We start from the raw sequence: 26,263 nt of genomic DNA on the forward strand, positions 1-26,263 counted from the left end.
TCCTTCTGAAGGAATACTTTCCTCGGTATGGAATGCCTAGAATTGTGTGGTCAGATAACGGAAGTGAGTTTGTGGGGAGTGTGATGAAGAGTGTGTGTAAGGGCCTTGGAATTAATCAGAAATTCCATAGCGCCAATCATCCTCAGTCAGCTGGTTTGGTTGAAGGGTACAATGGCACCCTTAAACTAAAACTAGCAAAGATTCAGGCTACGACTGGTCTCTCGTGGCCTGACGCTTTACCCTTAGCATTACTGTCAACAAGGGCAACTGTACACTCCCGAGTAGGGCTCAGTCCCTATGAAATAGTGTTCGGTCGTCCTGCCAATGTTTGGGGGGGTCCCTAGACCGGGTGCTTTTTGTGATCTTGAGTATCCAATGTTGATCGATTATCTTCATGACTTGACTGCTAAACTGAGGTTAATTCACCAACAGGTTCATGAAGCATTGCCGACGCAGACGGAGGGTCCAGGCCACCAGCTCCAGCCCGGAGATTGGGTGGTAACGCGAAACTTTTCGCGCAAGAACAATTTGGATCCCAGGTTCACTGGACCCTACCAGGTCCTCCTTGCCACGAGAACTGCAGTTCGTCTTAAGGGGCGGAAGAATTGGGTGCATGCCACCCATACCAAGAAAGTCCCTATCCCGTTGCCAGCAGACTCGTGGGTGAGGAAAGGCATTGCATCAACTGAAACCGAAGGATTGCCGGCGTTTGTACCTTTCAGTGACGCACAACCTGTCGGAGAATCCTCAGTGCAGCGAAAGGACACTGTTGAACATTTGTCGTCAAAAGACTCAAGACCAGAACATTCAGCTGATCAACAGGACGCTGTCCCTTCGACGGATCCTTTGTTTGACGAACAGACACGTCCTGGGAAAACCCGATACTTTTTGCGATCTAGCACCAGAGACTAATAAAGATCCTGTTCTGTCCCTTGACAATTGCATTATCCCGTTTTCCACGATCAGTTTGAACACTCGTATCATTGTAATTATTTTTGTACATATTCATTGAGCTTCGTTCCTTATACTTTTTGCTTCCACAGCTGAGAAACATTGTTTTCGCATATATATTTGTGAAATAAAGAGGGCCGCGCGCGTACTTCCTTCTGGTTAGTAGGTCTTGACACTAGGTTAAAGACCGTCGGTTCCTGGGAACTCCTAGGAATTGACTGCTGCTACACAGAACGAAGTGCGTCAAGAAACGTTGCGGACGGTCGTAGGGAATGGCATTTTCGAAGCTGACGGACTTGGAAGGAACTCAAGCACAAAGATTCAAGCTGCAGCAACTCAGTCGTACCAAATGTTTTAAATTCCAAATATTCGTATTGTTTTTGACTGTTTCTGCATTATTGGCGGGTGGGGTGTATTACACGATGTCTTACTTCTTGCCTTCTGCCATACCTACTCCTACCCCTGACCTTAAACTTACCTCCACTGCATCTCCTCATTCTTTTCATATCTTACCTGAACACGAGCAGGCTAGACGTGCAGAATTCCGCAACAATTCCTTTATTCAGCTCCTTCATCAGCATCAGTTAGTGGTTAACACTACTAATTGTTGGGTGTGTGGGTTGATGCCACATACTAACGATAAGGGAATTCCATATTTGGTGTTACCGTACAGTTCCCAAGGGTCTGCTCGAGCATTTCAAACAATGTTTCGAAGCGCACTGGGTTTCCACCCCATTCGAGAACCACGTTCCCCCTACTCTGGTCCTACCTCGTACCAAAAACCTTTGTCTATAGCAATTGAAGACTTAGATAGCGATATCTATGATCCCTCGCTTATTCCTGAAGAAGAGGTACAAGCCTACAGGGTCCTGAGTAGAGGCGAGTATAGTGTGTTCACTAGTGAAAAACAGCTTAAAAGCTCGCCTCCGATATGGGTCGTACCCCACATTGGTAATTTGTGTCTAATAGGTCGTGGCCGTAGATCGAAAGCCCGACTTGGAGAGAGTGCTTGCACTGAAAATTACATTCTGCCGATGGTCTCGTCCCCTGTGTTCTTGGCTGCCAAGGGTACATACTTTATCTGTCATGATCGTGCGTATGCATGGTTGCCCTCTGACTTCATGGGCTCATGTTTTATCGCAAACTTGTTGCCTCCGACGTTTACTGTAGATGCAGATTATCACAAAACTAGAGTTGTGAGAGGCGTAATTAGCGAAGAGGATACTGCCGGTCAAGAGGCAGGAGACTTTTTCAAGGGTTTCCTCCCGTTTTGGGGACCTATGGTTAATAGTAGGAACCTGAGACAGTTGACTCGAGTGGTAGAATCGACAGCTAATATTACTGCCAGTGCCCTTGGTAATATCACCACTGAACTTCAGGCGGATAGACTTATGACGTTACAAAACCGTATGGTTTTAGACGTGATCTTAGCGGATCGAGGTGGGGTATGTAAGGTGATCCATTCGAGCTGCTGTATTTTCATTCCTGATAACGCTCCGACTGTCTATCAAGCCATCTCGAAGTTGCATAAGATCTCCGAATCCATACACGTGGATGTAGGGGATTGGACGCTACTTGGATGGTTTTGGGGCTTGATGTCGACTTGGGGTTGGAAGATTCTGATGATCATCGGAATCGTTGTGGCGTTCCTGTTCACGTGTTGCCTTTGTGTGCAGTGCGGTCCTGCCTTATGTGGCCTCTGTGCTACAACGTGTATGAGACAGCCACCTGTTACCAAGGGGACTCGGTTGGACAGAGCTATGCTACAGCAACATCTCGAGGGTCTGATGAATATCGAATATGATTCCGACTAGTGCTTGCCTACATGAGGGCAAAAGGAGCGTCTGAGGTTCCGTGACAATTGTAAGTGGTGTTTCCGACTCGCACGAATATGGTCGAGTCTGGTATCTATGAATCGCAAATGACGAGTTTAGTAAGTGTGCGCAGTTTCGCTGCGCTAACTTAAACCGTTCGTTTGTTATGTGGGTTTTTCATCTGTACCCACGGGTTCCATCTTAGATACGGCATCCATTTTGTCTCTTGCCCTCAAGTAGCCAGCGAACGGACGCTGTCCGCTTCGCGACCCTGGGACTCCCACGATATTTGCGGAAGACACATGTTCTTTGTAAGTGTCTTTATGATGAGGGGGATGATACTGTAAGGCAGATGGCCCCGCTCGAGGCTCATCTTGCCGTGCCGGTTTATTGTCTCAGCCGTGCATCTCATGAGGCACGTCCCTTTGATGCCTGTATCTCGTGTTTCCCGATACCTCCCCTTTTACACCCTTTCCGATCTCCCCACTGTCTCCATCTTCCTCTGCACCTGTTTTTGTTCCTATTTCGATCTGTTTTACTGCCGATTGGAATGCCCTAATGTTGGGAAGTTGGGTTTTTACAGTTGGGAACCGCCAAATGTTTCCGCACTTATGTTCCGGACCTTGTGTGTACCGAAATGACCAAAGCGACCCCTCTGGGGGATAATTGTGGGAACCGGGTTGTAAAGCTTTGTGTATCATGTTGTCCTATGGGTAAATTCTGTATAAAAGGAGCGATCCACAGAACCAATTTGAAGCAGTCTCCCCAAGTTGCACGTGTTGTACTTGTCGTGACTTCTGTGTTCTCTGCAGTAAATAAACCTTGAATCTTTGACGCCGAAGGAAGTGTCCCGTGTCTCTGTCATTCGTACGCCGGAACAGGTAACCCACGAAGGTTTCAGGTGTTGTCCCCTGGCACCGCTGGGTCTTAAAGAACCCAGTCCTTCAACAGTTTTGAATCATGATCTGTGGTTAGTTAACATAATTTACATTTCTATTGGTAACACTAAAGAACAATTGATGAATAAATGCATTCTTATGTTTTATAAATACATTAGGTGATCATATTTAATGTGAATTCTCTCCCCACACTCTATGGTTGCAGGAGATAAGGAAGGAGCTTATGTTGCCCTGCAATATTTTTTGCAATACATTATGAGTTACAAAAATGTAATCAATTCTGGAAGTGGAATGCTGTACAGGAGAATAAATGGTCAATTCCATTCTGTCAGGGTGCTCAGACCGCCAAACATCTAAACTGTGAGAGTGAATTTCTTTTGTGAACGATTTTTTCATTTTGTTGGGAATATATTTTGAATGTGCGCGTCGATCCATGAAAGGGTCCATCAGTTGATTGCAATCCCCTCCTACAATAAGATTAAATTGTGGACAAGTTCTCAACAGAGTGAAAAACGTTTCCCAAATTCAAAATAAGCAACAGTAGGACTATAAACATTACATAATATAGAGAGGTAAATTATTACTTAATTAGAGTTAGAAGGAGCAATCATCCTTCTTCGTCCTTAACTACAGTATCAATATCAAAGACTAAAGATTTATGGTAAAATTATGGTACAGTTTTGTATGATTAATGACATGAGAGCAAAAACATGGCCTACCCAATTTTTCATTAAGGAAATCACATTATTTTCCAAAATATGTGTTTCTTCCAATACAGAAATCTAACACTTTAGTCTAGATAAGTGTGTCAGTACTTTGCTCATTGATGGGGTTGCGAATTCTTTTAACATTCCATGAAACTATGTGAAGGTTATTCATGGTGTGTCTATCAAAATTAGGGAGGAGGAATATGTGTCCAGTCGTTTCCCCACATAAGATGTACACTATCAAGAATTAGACTAGGACACTTGTAACTACGTTACATGGAGTGGTATAAAAAACCCTCATAAACGCTATGATTTATCGTGAGTGCGGTATGTTTTGATTCTCCGCCCCTCATAGACCTTTGGCATTCATCATTGGGTAATCTATTCGTGCAACATGCCTGCCTCAAGCCTGAGGACCACTCTGGAGCAGCGTAGCAGTGTCCAGAGATGAGTTTCGCTGTTACCACTTAGTTGAGGGTTGAGGGTAGAGTTTTATTAAAAAACAAGTCACCACCCATATTACCATTTTATTCAAAAAAGGTATGATTTGTGGTTAAAAATTGTTATGGGTATACTATCGGATCAAGTTACTAGATCTTGGTATATCACTTAAAACATACAGTCGACATGTTTCAGCTCCGTATTACCCAGCCGGGTCTGTGGAGCTTTCGTCAGGACAAAACAAGAATAAAAAGGATACTTACACTACTTGTGTAGTATATAGCTGGATTATATTCTACCCACCGTGTTATGTAAACAAGGATTGATTTTCCTTAATGGTCGCAAAGTGAGGTCTCCTCGGGGTTATTTAAACAGGCCGCATTGTGGAGAGTCTCCGACGTCTTGTGCTGGCCCAGCATATTCATGGTGTACAATCAGGAGGAAGTGAATACACATCAGCACAGAAATACTTTTCAGAGATATAGTGAGAAGTCATCCATAAAGTTAGCAAAAGGAAATATACAAAAAGTCCATAGAAATATGCTATGAAATAAAAGAAAGAAGAGAGCAAGACAGAGAAAAAAAGAAGAGAGAGGGATGAAAAAGAGGGGGAAAAGCAGAGGGGAAAATGGGTGCAAGATCAACAAATTCCCATTGTTGGGTAAATTAAAGATAGTACTAAGCCCGAAGAGTTGAAACATGAGTTAGATCAATACCAAAAGTTAGAGAAGGTGTTGGAACAAAAGGACAGAAACGGTCCAGTGACCCACCCACCGAAAAAGAAAAAAGAATAAAGAAAAATAGTACAAATTGTGAACTTTCGGAGTTTAAAAGATAATATTAATGAACTAAAGAAAGCAAAAACATCAACACAACCATATGTAGAACAAAACTCTAACCATAACAGTAAAGGAGTAAACAAACAATGATGAGTGGCGTGGTCGGGGACAATAAAACACAGTACCACAGGACACAGCACTCCAACATCTGTGACCAACAGAGCACCTGTGGAAAAAAATAGTAGAAGTCATTAAGCATGAGCGGAAAATCCGTTCCGCTCGCGGATTTCGTGGATTTTCGGTAAAATCGCAATCCGCGAAATTCGCGAATTTCCCGCAAAATCCGCGAACGAAAATCCGCGAACGGAACGAATTGGGTCAAAAGTTCAAGCTGACTTTTGTAACTCTTTTAGAATGGCGCCAGCAAGCTGCCAGAGCCATTCTAAAATAGTTACAAAAGTCAGCTTCAACAGGAAGCTCTAATAGATAAAGTAAAGCAGGTGCTGCTCAAATTCAGTTACACAATCATTAATCACCCCAAACTTGGGGTGATTAATGATTGTGTAACTTAATTTGACCTTCAACTGGAGCACCTGCTTTACTTTATCTATTAGTGCTTCCTGTTGAAGCTATTTCTAGCTATTTTAGAATGGCGCTGGCAGCTTGCCGGCGCCATTCTAAGTGGGGCTGAGGGCAGAAGGGCACAAAAGTGGGACAGAGGGCAAAAGGGGACAAAAAATGAGTGGGGCAGAGGGCAGAAGGGCACAGAAACAAGTGGTACAGAGGGCAGAAGGGCATAAAAAACAAGAGGGTGGCAGTGATTAAGCAGGCAAAAAAAAAAGAGCGAAATTGCAAAGCGCCTCGCGAACACCTGCGAACACACAAAGCCCCTCGCGAACACCCGCGAACATGCAAAAATAAAAAAATCCGCAAATTTGCGCGAATTCGTGAATTTTGCGGATTGCCAATTCACAAATTCGCAAATTGCCAATTCGCAAAATTCGCCCATGCTTAGAAGTCATATCACATCTTATGAACTGAAATAACAGCATCAATCTAACTGAATTCTAACAAGTACAAAGGAATTTGTGACAATAAACTGACAAAAGACTTCAAATATCCCCAAGGTCCAATGCTTATTCTTTGTGGGAATGAAGGATTTTTACAAAATCTTCGAAGTCGTCTTAGGTGTAAGACCTGTCTTTATAAGTGACTTCAAACAGATAGGGTTGAATGAGGGTATAATGAGTATTTATAGATCACAGAGTCGGGCAAAGGTCCAGGAATTTCCTTCATCTAAGAACCGCGTAGTGTGCAACATCCTGAGAAAAGAAAATCTTTTGTTTTGTCCAAAGCGTTTGTTTCCATTTCATGGCGGCTGAGAGCACAGTCATTAATTTTGCGTATTTTAGGGTATAAGCAGTAATTCCATGTAGGCGGGATGCAGTGTCTTTGTATTGAGATAGTGAACCATCCCGGTGAGCATCTGAATGTTGAGTGGAGTGCAATCCTGTAGACAAACAATATCAGGAATATTAAGCTGGTGGATGGTGATTATGTCGGAGCCCCTCAATTCTCAGGACGGCCATTCATTCTCAGATTAGTATGTCTATTGTGAATTTCCAGGTCTTTGTAATGCTTTTTGAGTTGAAGAAATTCCTTAGATATCAAGTCAACTCGAGCCATAACATCTTTGACATCACAAAAACCCTGTTCAATGTCCGAAACCCTTTCTTCTCAATTCTCTGAGATGTGGTGTTTGTCTTAATAACAAAAGGTTTCACTTGTTAATATCATACACTAAATCCTCCAGACTAAGAGGCAAAGGGGGTTGAATAGGAGATGCTTGAGGTTTTTTTTTTTGCCCTCTTGTTGGTATTGCCAGTTTGTTCCTTCCCGGTTTGAAGCTGGGGGTATTGGAGAAGTCAATGCTTCGATGATGACAGCTCAGTAGGATCTATGGTGTGTAATGAGAGCTCAGAATACGAAAAAATATCTTAATGAAGCAGGCTAGTAATCGAATAAAAAAGTTAATAAAATCAACAGTAGAGAAAAATGAGCTCAGCATGATGTTTAGCGGAGTACATGTGAAAAGTGACATAAGAGATTTGCATTGAATACATAAGTTCAACCAGTTAGATGGACAGATGAAGAGAATTTCCCCCAATATGCCATATTGGCTCATATTCTGTAAAAACCATCTCCTCAACCCTTCTGTAAGGTAATGAATTGTTACCAACACAGAGCTTTCTTAGTAGGTAATATTAGCACATGTTCTCAAGAAGAAAGTTTGAGTAGATGTGAATGATAATGATCATCAACCTTTCCATATCTAAGAAGTCCTGATAGCTCCATAGTGACTCGACATCCACCTCAATTTCTTATCAGCATGCTCACTTGATTCAAATCATTGCACTTAGGCAGGGAGAAAGCTTGACCTCAACTATTTGTGCAACATTACTACAGATCAATTTTTGGGTACTTCAGAAGAGATATTCTATTTAATTTACTGTTTGTAATACACTGCCAGTCACTTATAGGGCCCCGACCAGTGAGGGGCTCCGATACATGAGGAGGTGGAGAAAATGCAATAAAGAACATGGACACCGCGGCAGACAGGCGTGAGGAGTGGCGTCATGCACCAGTAAGTAATAAATAGACCATTGGAGGGTCTAAAAAAACATACCGCTCCTACATCTGCAGTTTGGGTGAGGTTGTTTAGCCTCCAAAAGAAGTCAGGTAGTACCATGGGTGGTAGGAGAACTAAATCCCGATGGCCATCTGGGTGCACTCAAGCATGTACTCCTATAGTCTCCTTGTAACATAACAGTTCAAATTTAGGTGTGATTTTAAATATCAATTGTAGGAAGGGGGAGTCTCTAGTTGGCGCAGTGCAACACTAGCGACAAGCAGGGACTCTCCTCTTCCTCGTCAGGGCTGAGGGTTACCTTCCAGACAACCTCTGCTTACCCTCTAGGTAGTGTGGCTTAAGCAGTCGTAGGCTAATCTTTGGGGCATATAGGTTAAACACTTGCAATAGTACACCTTTACAACCAACCCACCACACAACGAGACCAGACTGTATTCTGTAAAAATATATATCTTTATATAGATTTTAAGCAGGCTTGTGAATACAGTCAACGTACTTTACGATAACGGTTGCAAGTTACTCAGTTCAGGTTACCACAGTTCTTCATAGCAGTTTAAGCGTTCTCTTAGGGCCCTCAGGCCGATGTAAACAAAAGTCCTTGTGGAGCAGGCGGCTTCCAGGGGATCTGTCCCACGCGCGTTGCCTTCCCGGGGTCGCTGTTCGTTGCGGCTCTCAGCCGAGCAGTTCACGGGTCATCCGGGGCAGCGGTGTTCTGTGGCGGCAGGGTCCTCTCCTCGTCGTCCGCTCCGACCCTGGAGGCGGCGGCTGTGCGGTGGCGGCAAGTGGCAGTACGGTCCCCAAGTGCAGGACGTACCCAGCCAAGTGCCGGTGCAGCTGTGCGCTCACAGCTGGGCTGTCGGGCAGGCTACCGACCTTGCGGATTCTCACAGGGCAACTGTCCGTCTTTGCAGGTGAGTGGCTGCTTGTAGCGCAGTCACTCGAGAGCTCGGACCGGACGGGTCCTCCTTTGCTTTGCTCTCGGGCTCCCGGTGCAGTTGCGGTCACGGTGTTCGGGCCAGCGGCGGCTGGTCCTCACTTTGCTTTCGCTGTTGCTTTGGGCCCCGGTCACGGTGGTCAGGTGGATGTCGTTGCCTTGGAGGAGATTCCTCCGTCGGTACTGCGGCGATGGTCAGCACCCGCAGTCGCTTTCTTTCAGGGGGTAGCGTCCACTGGTCCTGGGACGCTGGTCAGGGGGCAAGTTCAGTTGCAAGCCCTTGGAGATCTCTTCAGCAGAGTTTGGCACAACGTAAAGCAAAAGTCTTCTCGTAGTCTTTTTCTTCTTCCTCTCCTTCGGCAGCAAGGCACCAGACACAGGCAAGAGTCAGCACCCTTCCTTGTCTCTCACGGTCCTTCTCGTCGGGCATCGTCCTTCTGTAGCCCAAACAGGATCTAATTCTCAAGGAGCAGGGCTCCTTCTTTTATAGGCCAATTCTTTTGTTCTCGCAGGCCAGGGGGGCCTTTGCATAGCCACTCTCAGTCCTTGAGTACCCCAGTGGGTGTACTCCGGCGTCTGTTTTCAGTGTGAGGGGCAGGCGCATCAGACGCCCCACAGGAGGTGGAGCCAGCATTGTGCGGACAGGGGCGGCCAGAGTACCTTGTTGATGGGGGCTTCACCCTTCCTGGGCCAGGTGTCGGCCGAGTCATCCGCCGCTCCCCAGGAGGGTGGAGCCAGCATTGTGGTGGCCGAGCACAGCTACAGTTCGAGTCAAGAGGCACTCCTACCTCCCACTAAGGTGTAATCTGCGCATTCACCACCTGTCATCCACCCAGCCCTGTCACTCACACGTCCCAGACAGTCAGATACACATACCAGCAGAGGCGGACTGAAATGGTTAGGCAAGCAAAGGCTAACTTTCTAAAAGTGGCATTTGCAAACCCAGGATACTAAAATAAACTTTACTAAAAGAAATATTTTATCATCCTGAGTTCAGGCATACTAAACATGACTCGCTACCATGCTCCTTGAGCCTGCCGGGATTATAGGGTGTAATAACTCCAGCAGCTCAGTCTGGCCTAATGGAGCAGGTAGCCTTCAATAGTGAACTACGGTTTTGGTTGTAAGTCACTACTAGGACAGGCCACACACATCAGGGCTTGTCCTACCTTACACCTACAACGCACCCTGCCCGCAGGCCTACCATAGGGGTGACTAATATGTAGTCAAGGGAAGGTTCGAGGCTGGCAAGTGGGTGCACTCGCCCAGCTAGCGTGGCAGTACGAGACCGCACGCGGGTTCTGCGGTCGCAGTTCCCAGACACATCTTTACGGCAGCTTCGGTGGGTGGCGCAACCAGCGCTGCATGCCCACCAGCAGTATTGGCATCTACAAGCCCCGGCACTCTTTAGTGCGCATTACTAGGGACTGACAGTAAATCCAATGCACCAATCAGGGATACCAATCGCATGTACAATTTACAGTAGGGAGCACTTGCACTGCGGCACGGGTCAGCCGTGGCGCAGTGCCCTGAGTATCGGAAAACCAGCAAAACATCGGAGGCACATCAGCAAAAAGTGGAAGGGAGACTCACGCCAAGGTGCCAGGTCTAACATCAATACCTATACATTGCTTTATACAGATTTGAAGATACACGTCCATTTTCTCAAAGTGAAATCAGTCACAGGCTCTTGAAGTTTAAAACTTAGTCTTTATTCAATTTTCTAGTCAATGAAATAGCCAACGCGTTTCGTCCGTTACCGGACTTCTTCAGGGCTATAAAAGTACACAAAACAAATATTTACAATTATGTTGACAAACATTTAAAAACATTTTTAAAAAAACAGATAATACCAAAATATGTCCATTTATTTAAACTTCTAGCACACATATATCCACTTCGGGAAAACTTTTTTTCTTTGTCCTTATGTCGTAACTTCAAAAAGATTTTGTTAACAAAGATTTAATATCTATAATAGGATACAAATAATTACGGAGATCTCTAAATCTTAGTATATCACAACTGTATAAAAATATGCCTGGAATATGAAACCAAATATGCATTGATTATAAAAAAGACAGACGAAAGCACATATAATTTGTATATAATAACATACCATAACAAGTTTATAGTAGTCCTAAGTTTATGGACCAGTTGTCAATCAATGGAGCCCGGTTGGTCTGTAAGCAGAGTGAAATACATATGTTTATGCTCATCAGATTTATCATATTCATTATTGGATCACGCTGGACATTATACTACAAACAGTTCATATTCATATATTATTATGCTATATCGTTAAGAAAAGCAATATATATCACACAGTTAATAATTTCCGCCTCATGTGGTCCATCTAGGTTAGCAAAATATAACATTGATTTAACACCAAGATATTGTCATTCAATTTTAACAAGAATTCAATTAACCTAATATCTGGTCTAATTTTGTTAAATATTGTGGTTTAGCAGTCTTTATGGTGTGAGACTCTGCATGTTCTCAAAACATGTGAGGGTTTGTCCGCACTAAAGAAATTGAGAATGAATACCTACTGTAGCTCTATGCTACTATTACTTTTTTGCTTGTACCGATTCAGTCGGGCTATGCCTTCTTGACTATTTGGGTGTCAGCATTTTGCATAGCGTTTTACGATTAAAAAACAACATATACCCCCAGCACGTATACATGCATATCATTTTTTTTGCATGCATCTGTGATTGCCTGATTTAAAAAAAACTGTGCATTCACGTTTTCCTTGATAACATACCATTTGGTGTGAGAGAGACTTTTGTATACGTGTGTTTTCACTATATACCTATTAACTGCGATAGTGTTCCCGCTGTTTAAAGATGGCGCCACGGGGAGGACCTACGCTCACATACAAGATGGCCGCTTAGGCTCCCGGCTCCGCCGACCTCCATCTCCTGCCGGATTATCCTGTCATATATCCTGATCTCACGCCCGACCTCCATATGGATGAATAGTTGCTGAACCCGGTGGCGCAATCCCGATTGTTTTCCGGACTTGTTTGACACAGTTACACTGTGTTGCAATTCTCGGCCTCGCCTGGCTGGTAAGCCGGGGCCTCGAGTACTGGCCTGGCCGGGTTACAGTTGAACAACATCGGCCGTGGGACCCAGGTTGGGTCCGGTCTCTTGCTGTGGAAGTCATTTTGCTCGATTCTGATGGCGGTCGCTTGGTCTGATTAACACCAAAGGAGAGGTGCTGAGACGCTACTGAGGCCGTGGGCTGGGGTCCCCTCTCCTGGAGACCGGGTGCGCCCCCTCCCCGAGTTCGAAGGGTCGGGGTCCTCGCTCGCGGTAGCTGAAGATAGACTACAGCGCAGCATACGATCAACCGCCCTCCGTGACCGTCTGCTCCGTTCTTGCCTGCTCCTCCGGAGAACCGCAGCTCCGGGGACGTAGACCTTGTCAGCAATAATCGAATGGAGATGGGTCGGAGGGAGTGCGAACCGTCGCTGAGGACCGTCTTGACCGCCATCGTGGCTCTACATTTCCAAGTGGTGGTTTTGATCCACAAAATGTCTGCTTGTACAGTCGAGGCCGAGTGCCTGAGACCGGACTCTGCTCCATTACAAGATCTCAAACGTGCTGGGTCTCCCACGGTGAATAACTTGTCGGTGGATGATGGCTTCGTGCTAAACGCAGTGTTGGAACCCTTGGTTGGTGAGGATATATCTGATTGCAACCTTGGAATCATGAGTGCATCGCCACAACTGAAAGTTCTTCCTATGAAGATGGAACCTGTCGTCTCCTCGTTCCCGGAGCCTCTTTTCAATCACTCCCGAACTACAACAATAACTTTTTCCCCCCAGCAGTTGCATCATGTTTTTGGAGGAAACGGCATTGGGACTTACTGTTGGAGAGGGGGTGTTTATGTACGACTGGAGTTTTTGGTGGTCTAGTACTATTGACTTTATTTGGACTGAACATTCCTGACCCCTTTTTCCATCTCGTCTATCCTGTTGAGGGTGTGGTTCCATCGGTGGGAGTTCGCATTGCGGATCGTAAGGGCCAAGGTTGAGATCGACTGAAAGGGTCTAGCACCGTGGCTTCAATGGACATGGGTTTGATACCATTATTCTAGCGAAGGGTTGGGCGGTGTTTATAACCTCCCCTATTTTCTCTAATTGAATATCCTGATTGTTTTTGGTTCTACGTTTAGGGGGGTTATTTGTTTCTGGCGGGGGGAGGGGGAGACCGGGAGCCTGTATGTCGATTTCCTCCCCCACTTTCTCCCCATACTACTTTTAGTAACCAGTTCTTTGGGGTGACAGGCACACTGCTAGTTGGGGTTGGGCGAAAGCCATATGCAGGGGTGCAGGATGGGGGGTAGGGGTTTTGTTGTTCTGTCCTTTTCTTCTTGTTTTTCTATACAATATCCTGCTCCTCTTCTGTTATTAGACGCCTTCCTGAGGGGTTGTATTGATTGGTGGGTGGACGGGTCCTAGGGGTGGAAGTGTGCACGAGATCCTTTATAATGTCTTGCCTTCAATTGCTGCACACGGGGAGCGAAAGTCGCTGGCACTCGAACTTTCCGGTTCTTTCTCTCCTTAAAAATCCTGTTGCTAAGAGTGGTGGATTTATGAAAATGTCGAAGGCCGAAATGATATTCCATGTGTATTAACGATAGCCGCAATTGACGTTGGTGTTTAGCTTTCACCTTGTGGTTTTCCGTACGTTACCCACCGCTGGTCCATGTAATTGTTGATTGCTCCGTAATGTAAGGCGTTTGCTGTTTGGTTTTTCTTGTATTTCATCAATAAAAAGATTTAATAAAAAAAAAAAAAAAAGATGGCGCCACAATTTGCGCATTGGGGTCAAACGAGATAGGGACGGTTTGCAAACTTGACACCGCTCACGGAATATTATGTTAGGTGTTAGGTATGGATATTGTCCAAATTTTCTCGAACGCTGTTATAGTGCTTCAGGGAAATATTATTGAATTGAGTAGTGCATAGCTTTTCACAATATATTTACAATATTTGGTGAGTTTGGACTGAGTAGTCCTGTGTTAACACATTAGGGGCCACACTACAATATACTATTTAAAAAGACAACTGTCTGTTTTTTGGACATTTGAATAGTATTTTTAGATAAATTTATATTGGGTGTTTTCTAATATTTGCTGTTAATATAGGTTTCATTTAATATATATATTTTTTAGGATACATCTTTCCTGTGTTTTTTATAAAGCTATCGCCTTCTCTATATTGCCAAAGGATTTGATAGGCAATTTTGTAAGTAAGTGTGAATTCCTAATAACTATTCGATATAAGATACACAACCATTTCAATAATGGCCTTAGTCGAGTGAAATTTTGTTTTTTGAATCATAGAATAAATCCATAAAATAGATGTTTTGAGAACATGTGGAGTCTCTCACCATAAAGACTGCTAAATCATAATATTTAACAAAATTAGGCCAGATATCAGGTTAATTGAATTCTTTTTAAAATTGAATGACAATATCTTGTTGTTAAATCAACGATTGCAGTGAATCCGCCACTGGCAGCCTGCCGGTGGCGGATTCACTGCCAAATTGCAGCCATTCTCCACCTGCCATATTATGATGGAAGGCGGTTTGCTGGCGGATGGGAATTCTGTCCACCACGGGTCCGCCACAGGCAATGCGGACCCGGTAACCATTCCCAGAATGGTGGCGGTGTCTAGCAGGCAGCGTCCGCCATATTAGGATGCTTCATCTCCGCCAGCGGTGGATGGTGGTTCAACCGCCATTCAAAGGCGGGTTGGGAGATTGACTTCATGGGCCTGCTATGGGCGTCCCTTGTATTGGGGGAGGCGTGGGTGCACTGGGGGTACCCATGGTAACCCCTTACATTACCATGCACTAAGTGGCAGGCACCGCATGGTGCCTGCAACGTAGTGCAGGGAAATGCAAGCCCTTCATGTTTACCATTGCGGTGGGTGCTGCAGCCTGCACCACCCTCCACAATAGTAAACATGCCTAATGCAATCGCCACCATGGACGTCACATTGTAATTCCATGGTCGTGACCGCCACCATATAGGCGAACGGTCCCAATTCCAGTGACGATGGCGGACGGACTCAATTCCATCCGCCTTCGTAATGAGCCCCTTAATTACGAACGGAGACAACATTAGTTGTGCTGTCTGAACCGTGGGAACTTTACCTTATTTATAGAAGTAACGGGACACCGGGATGGAAGTAAACCCGGCTTAAAGAAAGTCACAACCTACTAAATAAAAAGCCCTGAGGAAGTTGCTGTTTCGTACCATTTGACGGCGAAACACGTGTTGGCTAAAGACAAGAGTTTCATGAACAAATGAAAGAATACAAGAAAAACAAGAATTGATGCGATTATGTTATTTATCTACTTCACATGAATTCGATTATGTATGGTGATATTAGCGTGTGCTCGGGGATCTAAAAATCAACTATCATGGTGAAGAAAGTGAAGGAACGTGGTGTACAAAAAAATAAATGTGGCCTCACTGATACATTTTACATAACTAAACTCTATTGTTAATTGTATGTTGGCTTCCTTTTTGTTTTTGTCTTTTTGTAAACAAATATATTTTAAATATAAATATATTATAAGTAAATATTGTAAATTATGTTTATCTCATAAGTGTTAAATCACACGTTCTCCTCACACTATAATAAACACATCGAGTGCAATAGCTGTTTACTAATTCTTGAAATATGCAGGGCATAAGGGAATGTGTTTTCGGTAAACATAGCATTACTAGAAGAGGTGAGGGTGGATCTGTAGAAGAGGCTGCTCCTTGCATCGCAGGGGACAGCAGTGTCAGACATAAGCTCTGACGTGAAACCACCAGAGCCTAGAGCAGTCCGCCCTTGAATGGCTTCCTTCCTGTGGTTGGGTCTCACTTCCTGTGTTTGCGGGGAGCTCTGGATGCAAAGTCGGCTCCTGATGCAGTCATCTAGCGAGCAGAATGGAGCGACAACGTGTCACCAGCCTCTGGGGCCAGCTCATCCTCACAGGTAGGTCTGCCCGGGTCCATCCCAGCCCAGGTGGGTTCTAGTCAGCTCACCCTCACAGGTAGGTCTGCCAGGGTCCAGCCGGGGTGGGTTCTGGTCAGCTCATCCTCACAGGTGGGTCTGCCAGGGTCCGGCCCGGGTGGGTTCTGGTCAGCTCACCCTCACAGGTAGGTCTGCCAGGGTCCAGCCGGGGTGGGTTCTGGTCAGCTCACCCTCACAGGTGGGTTCTGGTCAGCTCACCCTCACAGGTGGGTTCTGGTCACCGGACCCTCACAGGTGGGTTCTGGTCAGCTCATCCTCACAGGTGGGTTCTGGTCAGCTCACCCTCACAGGTGTGTCTGCCAGGGTCAATCCCAGCCCAGGTGGGTTTTGGTCAGCTCACCCTCATAGGTCTGCCAGGGTCCAGCCCAGGTGGGTTCTGGTCAGCTGACCCTCACAGGTGGGTTCTGGTCAGCTCACCCTCACAGGTGGGTCTGCCAGGGTCCAGCCCAGGTGAGTTCTAGTCAACTCATCCTCAAAGGTCTGCCAGGGTCCAGTCCAGGTGGGTTCTGTTCAGCTGATCCTCACAGGTGGGTCTGTCCGGTCCCATCCAGGTGGGTTCTGATCAGCTCATCCTCACAGGTGGGTCTGACAGGGTCCTACCCCAGTCCAGGTGGGTTCTGGTCAGCTCATCCTCACAGGTAGGTCTGCCTGGGTACAGCCCAGGTGGGTTCTGGTCAGCTCCCCCTCACAGGTGGGTCTGCCCGGGTCCAGCCCCAGCCCAGGTGGGTTCTGGCCAGTTCACCCTCACACGTGGGTCTGCCCGGGTCCGGCCCAGGTGGGTTCTGGTCAGCTCACCATCACAGGTTGGTCTGCCCGGGTCCAGCCCCAGCCCAGGTGGGTTCTGGCCAGCTCACCCTTACACGTGGGTCTGCCCGGGTCCGGCCCAGGTGGGTTCTGGTGAGCTCATCCTCACAGGTAGGTCTGCCAGTCCCTGCCCAGGTAGGTTCTGGTCAGCTCACCCTCACAGGTGTGTCTGCCTGGGTCCGGCCCGGGTGGGTACTGGTGAGCTAGGCGCACAGAGCCGAAGCGCTGTCTAGGTTTATCCCTGGTTGTTGCAATGGCAGCCAGGTCTCCCGGAGGGCGCCGTGCACCTCTCAACAACATTCAGGAATTAGATATGTGTGAATGCTGTGACTCCAGAGCTTTGTAGAATTCCTTCTCATGGGGTTTGGAGCCAATATGTGGTGATCTGGGTGAAAATGTTATTATTAAAAATAAGCGCATTCACCCTCCATTTGCAATGCACAGTCACTCAGTCAGTGAGTGACGTTTTGTGTGTGTTATTTTACATAGTAGTAATTTCTGTTGGAAATATAATTATTCGTTTTTATTAATATCATTATTAGTGTTACTGTTATTTAAATTAATATTTACTGTTAAAATAAATATTGTCCGTCCTAATATGAATAAACTTGTTTTATAGAGCGCTTGCCTGCACGCTTGTAGTTTACTGAGCTCAGGAAAGCACTAAAGACCTGGATATTTACATGCTGTAAAGCTTTAATATGAGTACCCTGGCCTTACTAATGAAAGCGCAAACAAAACAGGTGATGGACAGAATGTGGATCAATGTCACACATTCACCCCAGTCCAAAGATCTGAGCCCAAATCCATCGTTTTTTTGCACTCCACACCACCCCGGGTTAGACAATGGCGATATGCAAATCAGCTCTGACCCTGTGCCCCATGGGAACAGTCCAGTCCGAACTACAAAAGCCATGTCCTTCCCAGAACGGAATCAAGCATCCGAGGACCGGACCGGTTTCGAGGTAACACCTCTCATCAGCCCGGCTAGCTTGACTCCAGTGGTGTGGAGTGCCTGGGACCCACGTCTGGGCATCCCCAGCGCACTTAGGGCGGAATTTGCAAACAAAACAGGTGATGGACAGAATGTGGATCAATGTCACACATTCACCCCAGTCCAAAGATCTGAGCCCAAATCCATCGTTTTTTTGCACTCCACACCACCCCGGGTTAGACAATGGCGATATGCAAATCAGCTCTGACCCTGTGCCCCATGGGAACAGTCCAGTCCGAACTACAAAAGCCATGTCCTTCCCAGAACGGAATCAAGCATCCGAGGACCGGACCGCATTCGGTCCATCAGTTGTTGTTTTTGCAATTGCCGCCCTAAGTGCGCTGGGGATGCCCAGACGTGGGTCCCAGGCACTCCACACCACTGGAGTCAAGCTAGCCGGGCTGATGAGAGGTGTTACCTCGAAACCGGTCCGGTCCTCGGATGCTTGATTCCGTTCTGGGAAGGACATGGCTTTTGTAGTTCGGACTGGACTGTTCCCATGGGGCAACAGGGTCAGAGCTGATTTGCATATCGCCATTGTCTAACCCAGGGTGGTGTGGAGTGCAAAAAAACGATGGATTTGGGCCCAGATCTTTTGACTGGGGGAATGTGTGACATTGATCCGCATTCGGTCCATCACTTGTGGTTTTTGCACTTACTAATGAAAGCAGCCTGGCCAGACCTTTCATCTTTTCTGGTCTTTCAGCGCCAAGATGCTCCTTGGAGTGATAGCCTCGCCTTATAAAAACCTACTTACATTGCATTACATTACATCATAACACCTGTTCCTGATTGCCACCTTTTGTTAAGTCTGTTTAGCCGAAGAGCCAGGTCCTGAGGGACCTGTGGTTTGAGGGAGGGGTCTTTTTTAAGGTGGAGGTCTTCAGCTGGTAAAACATGGCCGGGGTGGTCTGGAGGCAGGAGCCCTCAGAGCAGGGCTCAGGCTGCAGGTGCCTTCCTGGGCGCTGCTGGTTCTCCTCGTAAGTTGTGTTTGAAGCTGGGGTGGGTGATCCCCAAGAGAAGGTAGAGGGGGGCTTCCATCCTTTCTTCATCAGCAGGCAAACAGGCAGTCGATTCAAATGAAATGTGGCAGGGGTATAGGTTGTGGTGTGTAGACAATCTTTTTTTTTTTTTTTTTATTTTTTTTATAAAGTTTTATATAGCGCGAACAAGACCCGATCGGGTATCAAAAGCTTTACAGGTGGCAGGAAGTAAGTAACAAAGGATACAAAGATGAACAACCGTGAAAATATAATTTGTGGAATATATCCTCATTACAGAAATTCAACAATGAAAATAATGTAAATATGGGAGGAACAGGAATCCGGGGTAACGCGCTCAGGGTGGCAATGTGTCATAAGTAACGGTTTGACGTCTTCGTTGACTGATGCAGTAGACGGGGCCAGTCTGGTTGCAGACGGAACAGAATCCACATTTTTTGGGCAATACCTGAGAAGGCTTTGCTGCAAGTTTTCTTTTTATGGACTAGATATGGTTCGCAGAATCAATATTGTGAGGAGAGCAGGTGAGGGCCGCTATCTGTTCATCCTTAAATCAATGATAGGTTTGTGGTTGGGACGATGAGGAGGAAATCTGTTGTAAAAACGTTTACTTTTCGATGGTTAGGCATTTACAAGTTTTTAGTATTTTGTAGAGTTGTGTGAAGTAACCTGATGTCATCCATCTGGGGAGAAGATTTTAGATGACCGTTGGGTTTGGTCTGTGAACATGTGTGCCCCCAGACTGACAGGTATGTCGGTTCCGGCTCTCGTGTTTGCCGAGATACCCAACCTCTCTCTGAGTCCCCAATGGGCCTCCAAAGGTTGTTGAACAGGTTTCAGAGCTTTTCAAAGATAACGGGTCTGGATGGAGATTAACATGAGCAAAACCAAGGACATGTGTTTGAGTCCTGGGCGCACAACTGTGGCTAATCCCACGCTAGCAGGGGTCCACTCAAAAGGGTAGCTCAAATGCTTACCTGGGCAGAAGACATATGGAGTGGCAGTGCAGGCTTAGGAGGGAGCCGGCGGTGGGTGGCAGGGGCGTAGGAGATGCTTTTGAACACAATTCCTGAGTTTCAGTTGAAGTGCACAGTATGAATCGTCCTAGTAGGTGCTCCCTGCTTACTTCTGAAAATCTACATTTACTATGGATTTGTAATCGCTCTGCAGAGTTTGGGGTGCCTGTACATCATCTTCATGGACAATGTGTTTTGTAACAGTCATCAACGGCAGCACAACGAAAAAAAGCTCTTCACTCTAGAGACACCAAAATGATGGGTCTTATTTTATTAATTGTTAGAAGGCTTAAAACAGAGTAACAATCACATTTGACTGCAAACCTAATGTGAACAGTGCTTTACGAGCCAGTAGATAGGAATGTGGTGCCCTAAGGAAATTACTAAACTTGTATATCTTACGAAAGCAGCTTCAGGTGTGACCTAAAATCCATTTGTCAGGAGTTCTCTCAACATGGCAGTGGATGCCAAACGGGGAAATCAAAGGGTTCATTTACAAAAAAAAAATCTACTGTCCAGTCCCAACAGAGTCCTACTTTTGCTTGTTTCCTCTGCTCTCTCTGAGGACCGTACCCTGCTCCCCGACGTTCAGTTTGGGGTGCAATCCTTTTCTATCTCTGCTGTATCAGGTGGGGGAAGGGACCGACCTTCTCTTCATTCTGTGCCACAGTAGAGGAGCCTCCATCCAACTTCATACATAGACTGCTGACCTTGCACCCTTTCACCAGCAATCCCCCTCCATTCTTTGCCTGCATTGAATCAGCAAAATGCTTTACTCTGTTATGCTGAGTGCCATAGAAATAGTCTTCTGGTCTCCAACATGTTACAGACGCTGTAGCCCCTGCACTAGAAAACTGCAAAGCCGAACAGGAGTTCAAGCATCAATTGCATGCTGGTCACCACTGTGGTAAACTACAAAAACATGATTTCAGGTTCACATTTGCCTGGCTGAATCCTAAGAAAATCGTTGGTCAATAAAGTTTTCCCCTTTGAATTTACAAAATACAAGCCTTGCTAGCAACAGATATCCGCTTAAGAACATATGTTGCACATAACTGAAAGTAATCAAACTCATTTCAATGAAAAATGTACTGCATGTTTATAACTGCTCCATTTTTTCTGGTTTTGTAGAATCTTTTAACAGTGCTCACACATGCTTGTGGTCACTTCTGAGCAATTATCATCAACAAAGTGTGACTGAAGTCAGGAAAAACAAACCTTAACAGAGGTCAACAATGAGAGAAATTATCCTGATTCTAGCTCGTATTGTTGCAGAAGTTGTCAAGTCCCCCCCCCACCCCTGGTTTCCAAACTTTGAGACTGTAATGTCAAATTATTGGGGTATTGCCAGAGGTTCATTAGTCAAGGTATGAACTCCAAGCTGCAAATCCCAGAGAGAATGCCCGCACGTCTTTAAACTGCATTGTGTATAAGGCACTGAAAACCAACATAAAATGTGACAGCGCTTTGCATGTGGAAGAGTAAGCACTTCAACGGATAAACACTGATTTTGAGGCTAAGCAATAATGATCACAGTGTGCAAGTAAAACAAAAGCGTGTACATTTTTAAAACAGTTAGAATTGCACTCAACGTTTAAAATGAATGCCCCAATAGAAAAATAGTTATTCAGGTTTAAAAGATTCCAACAAAGCAGTGTCATATCTCTGAAAAACCAACATTAAAGACTTAGGGCCATATGTGTCAAGGCAAAATGGGTTCGCAAACGCCGAAATTCGCAGAATTCCGGCGTTTGCGAACCCATTTTCGCTAAATGGTATGTATGAAACATTTTTGTTGCAAAATAAGGAATCGCTAAATTTGCCATTCCTTATTTTGCGACTGCATTTAAGGAATTGCAAATTTTGCGATTCCTTAAATGCAATGTATCAAGGAAAAAAACATTCCAAAATGCCATTAAGGATTCACAAATTACCACCAACTTCTAGTTGGTGGTAAGTTGCAAATTCTTTCAAAAAAGCATTATTTTAAATAACAAAAGGTGCCATGTGACGCTCATACATGCCCTTAGGGCATGTATGTGCGTCATATGCGTACACATGTCATTTCTAGGGATGCAGCAGGGTGTTCTTGAGACACCCCTGCACCCTTGAAAATATTCACAATTTGCGATTAGCAAATTGCAATTTCCCCTTCATTCCTATGGGCCTCCTGGCCCATAGAAATGAATGGGAAATTATTCCTTAATTGTGATTAGCAATTTGCTAATCACAATTATTGAATTTTAAGGAATCGCTAAAAAGAAGCGATTTTCTACATACATACCATTTTGCGATTTCTAAATAGCGATTCCTTAAAAATCGTTATTTAGGAATCGCAAAACGGAACGTTGATACATATGACCCTAAATTACAAAAAAAAAAAAATTGAGCAACAATATATTTTCAACAAAAAGTTCTCTTGCAAACAACAAATGGTAGGTATTTTTCTTTTGGAAAGGTGGCATCCATACTTTTTAGATGCCTTTTCATTAAATGCATTCTCCTACTGTGACAGTAAAAATAAAAGTAAGGAATAGAGAATAGGCGGAGTGGGGACACAGGGGGTTCTGGAATAAGTTAACAAAACAACTATGCCTTCTTAACCAGTTCCAAATGAATGTAAATTGTATTTTAAAGACGTGTGAAAAATGTGTGTGTAGCAGAGACAGAGGCGGACACCAGACACTGCCCAGCCGAGCGCACAGCAACTCGACCTGCAGCAGCCCCGGCTTGAGACACACGACGAGGGAGAAGGGGGTTGGAGGGAGAGGGGAGGGGGGTGTTAATCCCTTTTAGCCCTTTCAGGCATGCAGCTGATCACAGGTAACTTGAGGCAGGTCACAAGACAAGTGCAGGGCCATTATGCGCTTTCGTGTGCTAATGGCCCTGCGATTCACAGGAGAGGGGAATTCCTTTATCCCCCCCCCCTACCCTTGTCCCCCGTGTCCCCCTCACTCCAAAATCTGGGGGGGATATGTCCCCCGCGTCCCCCACACTTCCTACGCCCATGGTGGGTGGGACGCCAAGATGCTGTGCGCCAGCCCTTCAGATCGGCCTCTATAGGGCCACTGGGCTAGCCACGCCCGGAGCTGCACTCTGGGCCACCTAAAGTCAACTCCACTGTCCCCGGTTGAAAAGTGTTTTATGCTCGGTGGTTGGTGTGCCAGTCAGCTCCCCATTGCTACCGCTCAGGTTGGATCTTGGGCTGCGACCACTGTCTGACAGGAGAGGCCTGTGACCTTTGCTGCCGGTGAGGGCGCGAGAAACCCCTTTGCCCCTCTGGCTCTGGTAACATAGCATGGATTAGATGTTGAAATCCACCTTTACAGAGATCGGGCTGGCAGGCTGGCGGACCGCCCCCAGTGAGGGTGGGGGGTTGCTTCAAAGACCTTTTTAATGCAGCCCCTTGACCCTCCAGAGATTTACATTTACACACAGCTTCTCTCCCGCCCAAAAACAGCTTTAGGGTTTCCAGCCGTAGACCTTGAAGAACTGGAATAGAGTCAGCCGCAGTCTTTAAAACCCCTGCAAACATCGTATCAAACTCTCGGTTAAGTTGAAAAACTTGCTGTTCTTGTTTCCGTCTCTCACGTGTGCGCGCATTTATCTGCAGATCATTGGCGTTTGTCTGTTTTGTTCCCCACCTCCCCCCCCCCCCCCCCCCCCCGTGTACTCGTCCCTAAGCACTCTCCACCTTTCCGGGGCCTCGTGACAGCATATTTTTAGCTCCCAGTGGGCAGCATCACATTAAATATGGACGAAACGGTGAGCAGAGGAGGTGGGAGGAAAAGTGGTTAAATTAGAAAAAATGAATTCGGAGGTTCACATATTAAGTGTTTTCCTCATCTCCGTTGCTGGGCCTCATGCTGCTTAAGAGGTACAACAATGCGAGGCCAGATAGTGTGATCGTAAAAGCCATGCGTAGAATTCGTTTTTGTAAAGCTAATCGAGCATAGGTTGCCCGACATGGCGATGGTTGTGGCCCGGAGATCTGTCATACCACTAAAGTGGTTCCACCATGTCACTAACTTGGTGCCTGGACTTTGCATACAGGGATGGTTAACCCAATACTAGTAGTATTAAAATCGAACATTAAAATTACAGAGCGCAAAGCTCTGTTGGCTAAAATGCCAGGACACTGTCTTAAATGCCAGGACATTGGCAGTGCCCCTCAGGGCGTGTGGTTACTCAGCACTCCGCACAGGATGAGTGAATTTCAAGGCATGTGTGTTTTTTTAAATGTGAAGGTGTCACTGTGTGGAGTGGATGGTCGGCGTTTCGTTGTCACATCGGATTCTGAAGGCATTTTACGTTCATGTGGTTTGACCTCACCCTGAGAGCCTCATTACGAGTTGTCATTTTTTTTGGGAGGTTATATTATTGCAGATAATTACTGCATTTCCACAAACAATTTGTATTTTTGTTTTTTTGTATTTTATTTATTTACTATGCATAATGTGTTCAAGGCAAGTAGGAAAAAAACATGCATAAATAACATTAAAAGAAAGGTACAAAAATCAGAAAATATCATCATGAATGTGCAAATAAAACAACAGAACTCTCTTTGATAAATGTAGACTTGGCGCTCATAAACGCTATAGGTCTTATGTTGGTCGTGATGATGCCAAGTCAAGTCAATTGTGGCCCTGGCCTAGGGGAGTGTTTACTGGCCTTTCCCACTGTTTCACCTGTACTGGACATCTCTCCATCTGCCGAGTCTGCAGCCCAGGACATTACCCATACCAGGGCCGGCTCTAGGCATGTGCAAGCTGTGCACCTGCACAGGGCCACCAAAGCGCAAGGGGCCACCACGCCAATATATATCCTTAATATATTAATCCTCTGAGGATGGATACATATTTGCGTGGAGGCCCCTGGCAGGGATTTGGCGGCCTCCGGCTCTGTTCCACTTCTAAACTCCCTGACCCCCTCTCCTCTTTACTGGCCTGCGCGCTCCGCCCCACCCGGACCCCCTCTTCCGGGCCCCCTGCCTACGCTCCCTGCCCAGGGCCACCATGAGCCTAGAGCCGGCCCTGCCCATACCAGTGCATGCTTACATAGGTGATGTATTGCCCATGGTGCAACAATTTCGGCACTGCAAGTAGGATTGTTTTTGTTTCGGAAGGGCCACTTTCCAACACAAAAGCAATCCAACTGCCCAGCCCATTCCTGTCCTTTCCACCAGCGCAGGGGAAAGGACGGGAATGCACAGGAATGCACTGTATTGCACAAATTTAACCTTTCACATTTAATTAGGACAGCGCAGAAAGAAGATTTGTGCCGCTGCCCTACGCTAATTCTCCAATTCCAGGACACCTGGAAAGAGGAAAAAACAAGGAGAAATTCAAATATTGCTCATTGTTGTGCCTGCTCTTTGGAGGCGCAGGGTGGTGGTGCTTTCCTGGTTTGCGTGATTTAAGTAAATCTGGGGAAAGCCGCCGCAAAGCCCAAGGAACGCCGCCCTGGCGCGGAGTAAGGCAATGCAGGGGCCGGCACTGCCTTGTCTTTGTCCATATCTGTGAGGCATCTAACACACATCCCAGCCGGATGTGTTTCAGTTCAGAAGTTGAATGGGTAATGAAGATGCTTTTACATTTTATTTTCAGCTTGTCACAAGTGCTACATTTTCAAGAATAAAGGACAAATATCAGGTTTCTTTTGACAAATTCCTGTTTATTCCTTTAAAACATGGATTGGTGTTTACTAAATTCTCTCACTTTGCCGTCGAGGAAAGGATAGAAAAGTCGACTCGGTGCCAGTCTTCTTGTGCTGGTAAAGGACAGGTGAAAACAAAGGATGTAAGCTGTCAATTTTTTTGTAACACGCAACAACTTTTAAAGGCCTGTAGATTAACTTTTTAACCTAATATAAACGTGTTTTGACTTGTAGTTATATTTGTCTATTTACTTACTTATATAATTTTGCGCAACTTACTTTGTAGTGTCTGTATAACATACCCTTTGTCCCAAATTTTTGTCCTGAATTTTGACCTTCCGTCCTGAAATTTTCACCCATGCCAGTTGGTCACCCTACCTGCAGTTCCGTCACGGCTCCTTCCTTACCACTGCTACGTGGGACTGAGGGCCACGGATGCTGATCAGCGCTGCCAGCAGCGGATGATGACAATGAAACCGCGCAGCATCTTAGTTTTTTTTTTCAGCGTACTTACACGGCAGGGAGCGGCGGACACTCCCGCCCTGCCAGTCATCGGGTGTTAGGGGGTGCACA

General features: G+C 45.8%; 1 protein-coding gene across 1 annotated transcript in view; it reads left to right on the forward strand.

Annotated features, from left to right (window-relative positions):
- The first annotated feature begins 16,132 nt into the window (after window positions 1-16,132).
- The window catches only part of LOC147662959 (uncharacterized), a 174,223-nt gene continuing 164,092 nt past the window's right edge, over window positions 16,133-26,263 (forward strand). Inside the window, exon 1 of the mRNA XM_086950760.1 lies at window positions 16,133-16,181. Coding sequence (XP_086806886.1) covers window positions 16,133-16,181 — 49 coding nt within the window. The remainder of the gene's footprint in view (window positions 16,182-26,263) is intronic.

Source organism: Lissotriton vulgaris, unplaced genomic scaffold (genome assembly GCF_964263255.1).
Source record: "Lissotriton vulgaris unplaced genomic scaffold, aLisVul1.2 SCAFFOLD_1996, whole genome shotgun sequence".
Lineage (NCBI taxonomy): Eukaryota > Metazoa > Chordata > Amphibia > Caudata > Salamandridae > Lissotriton > Lissotriton vulgaris.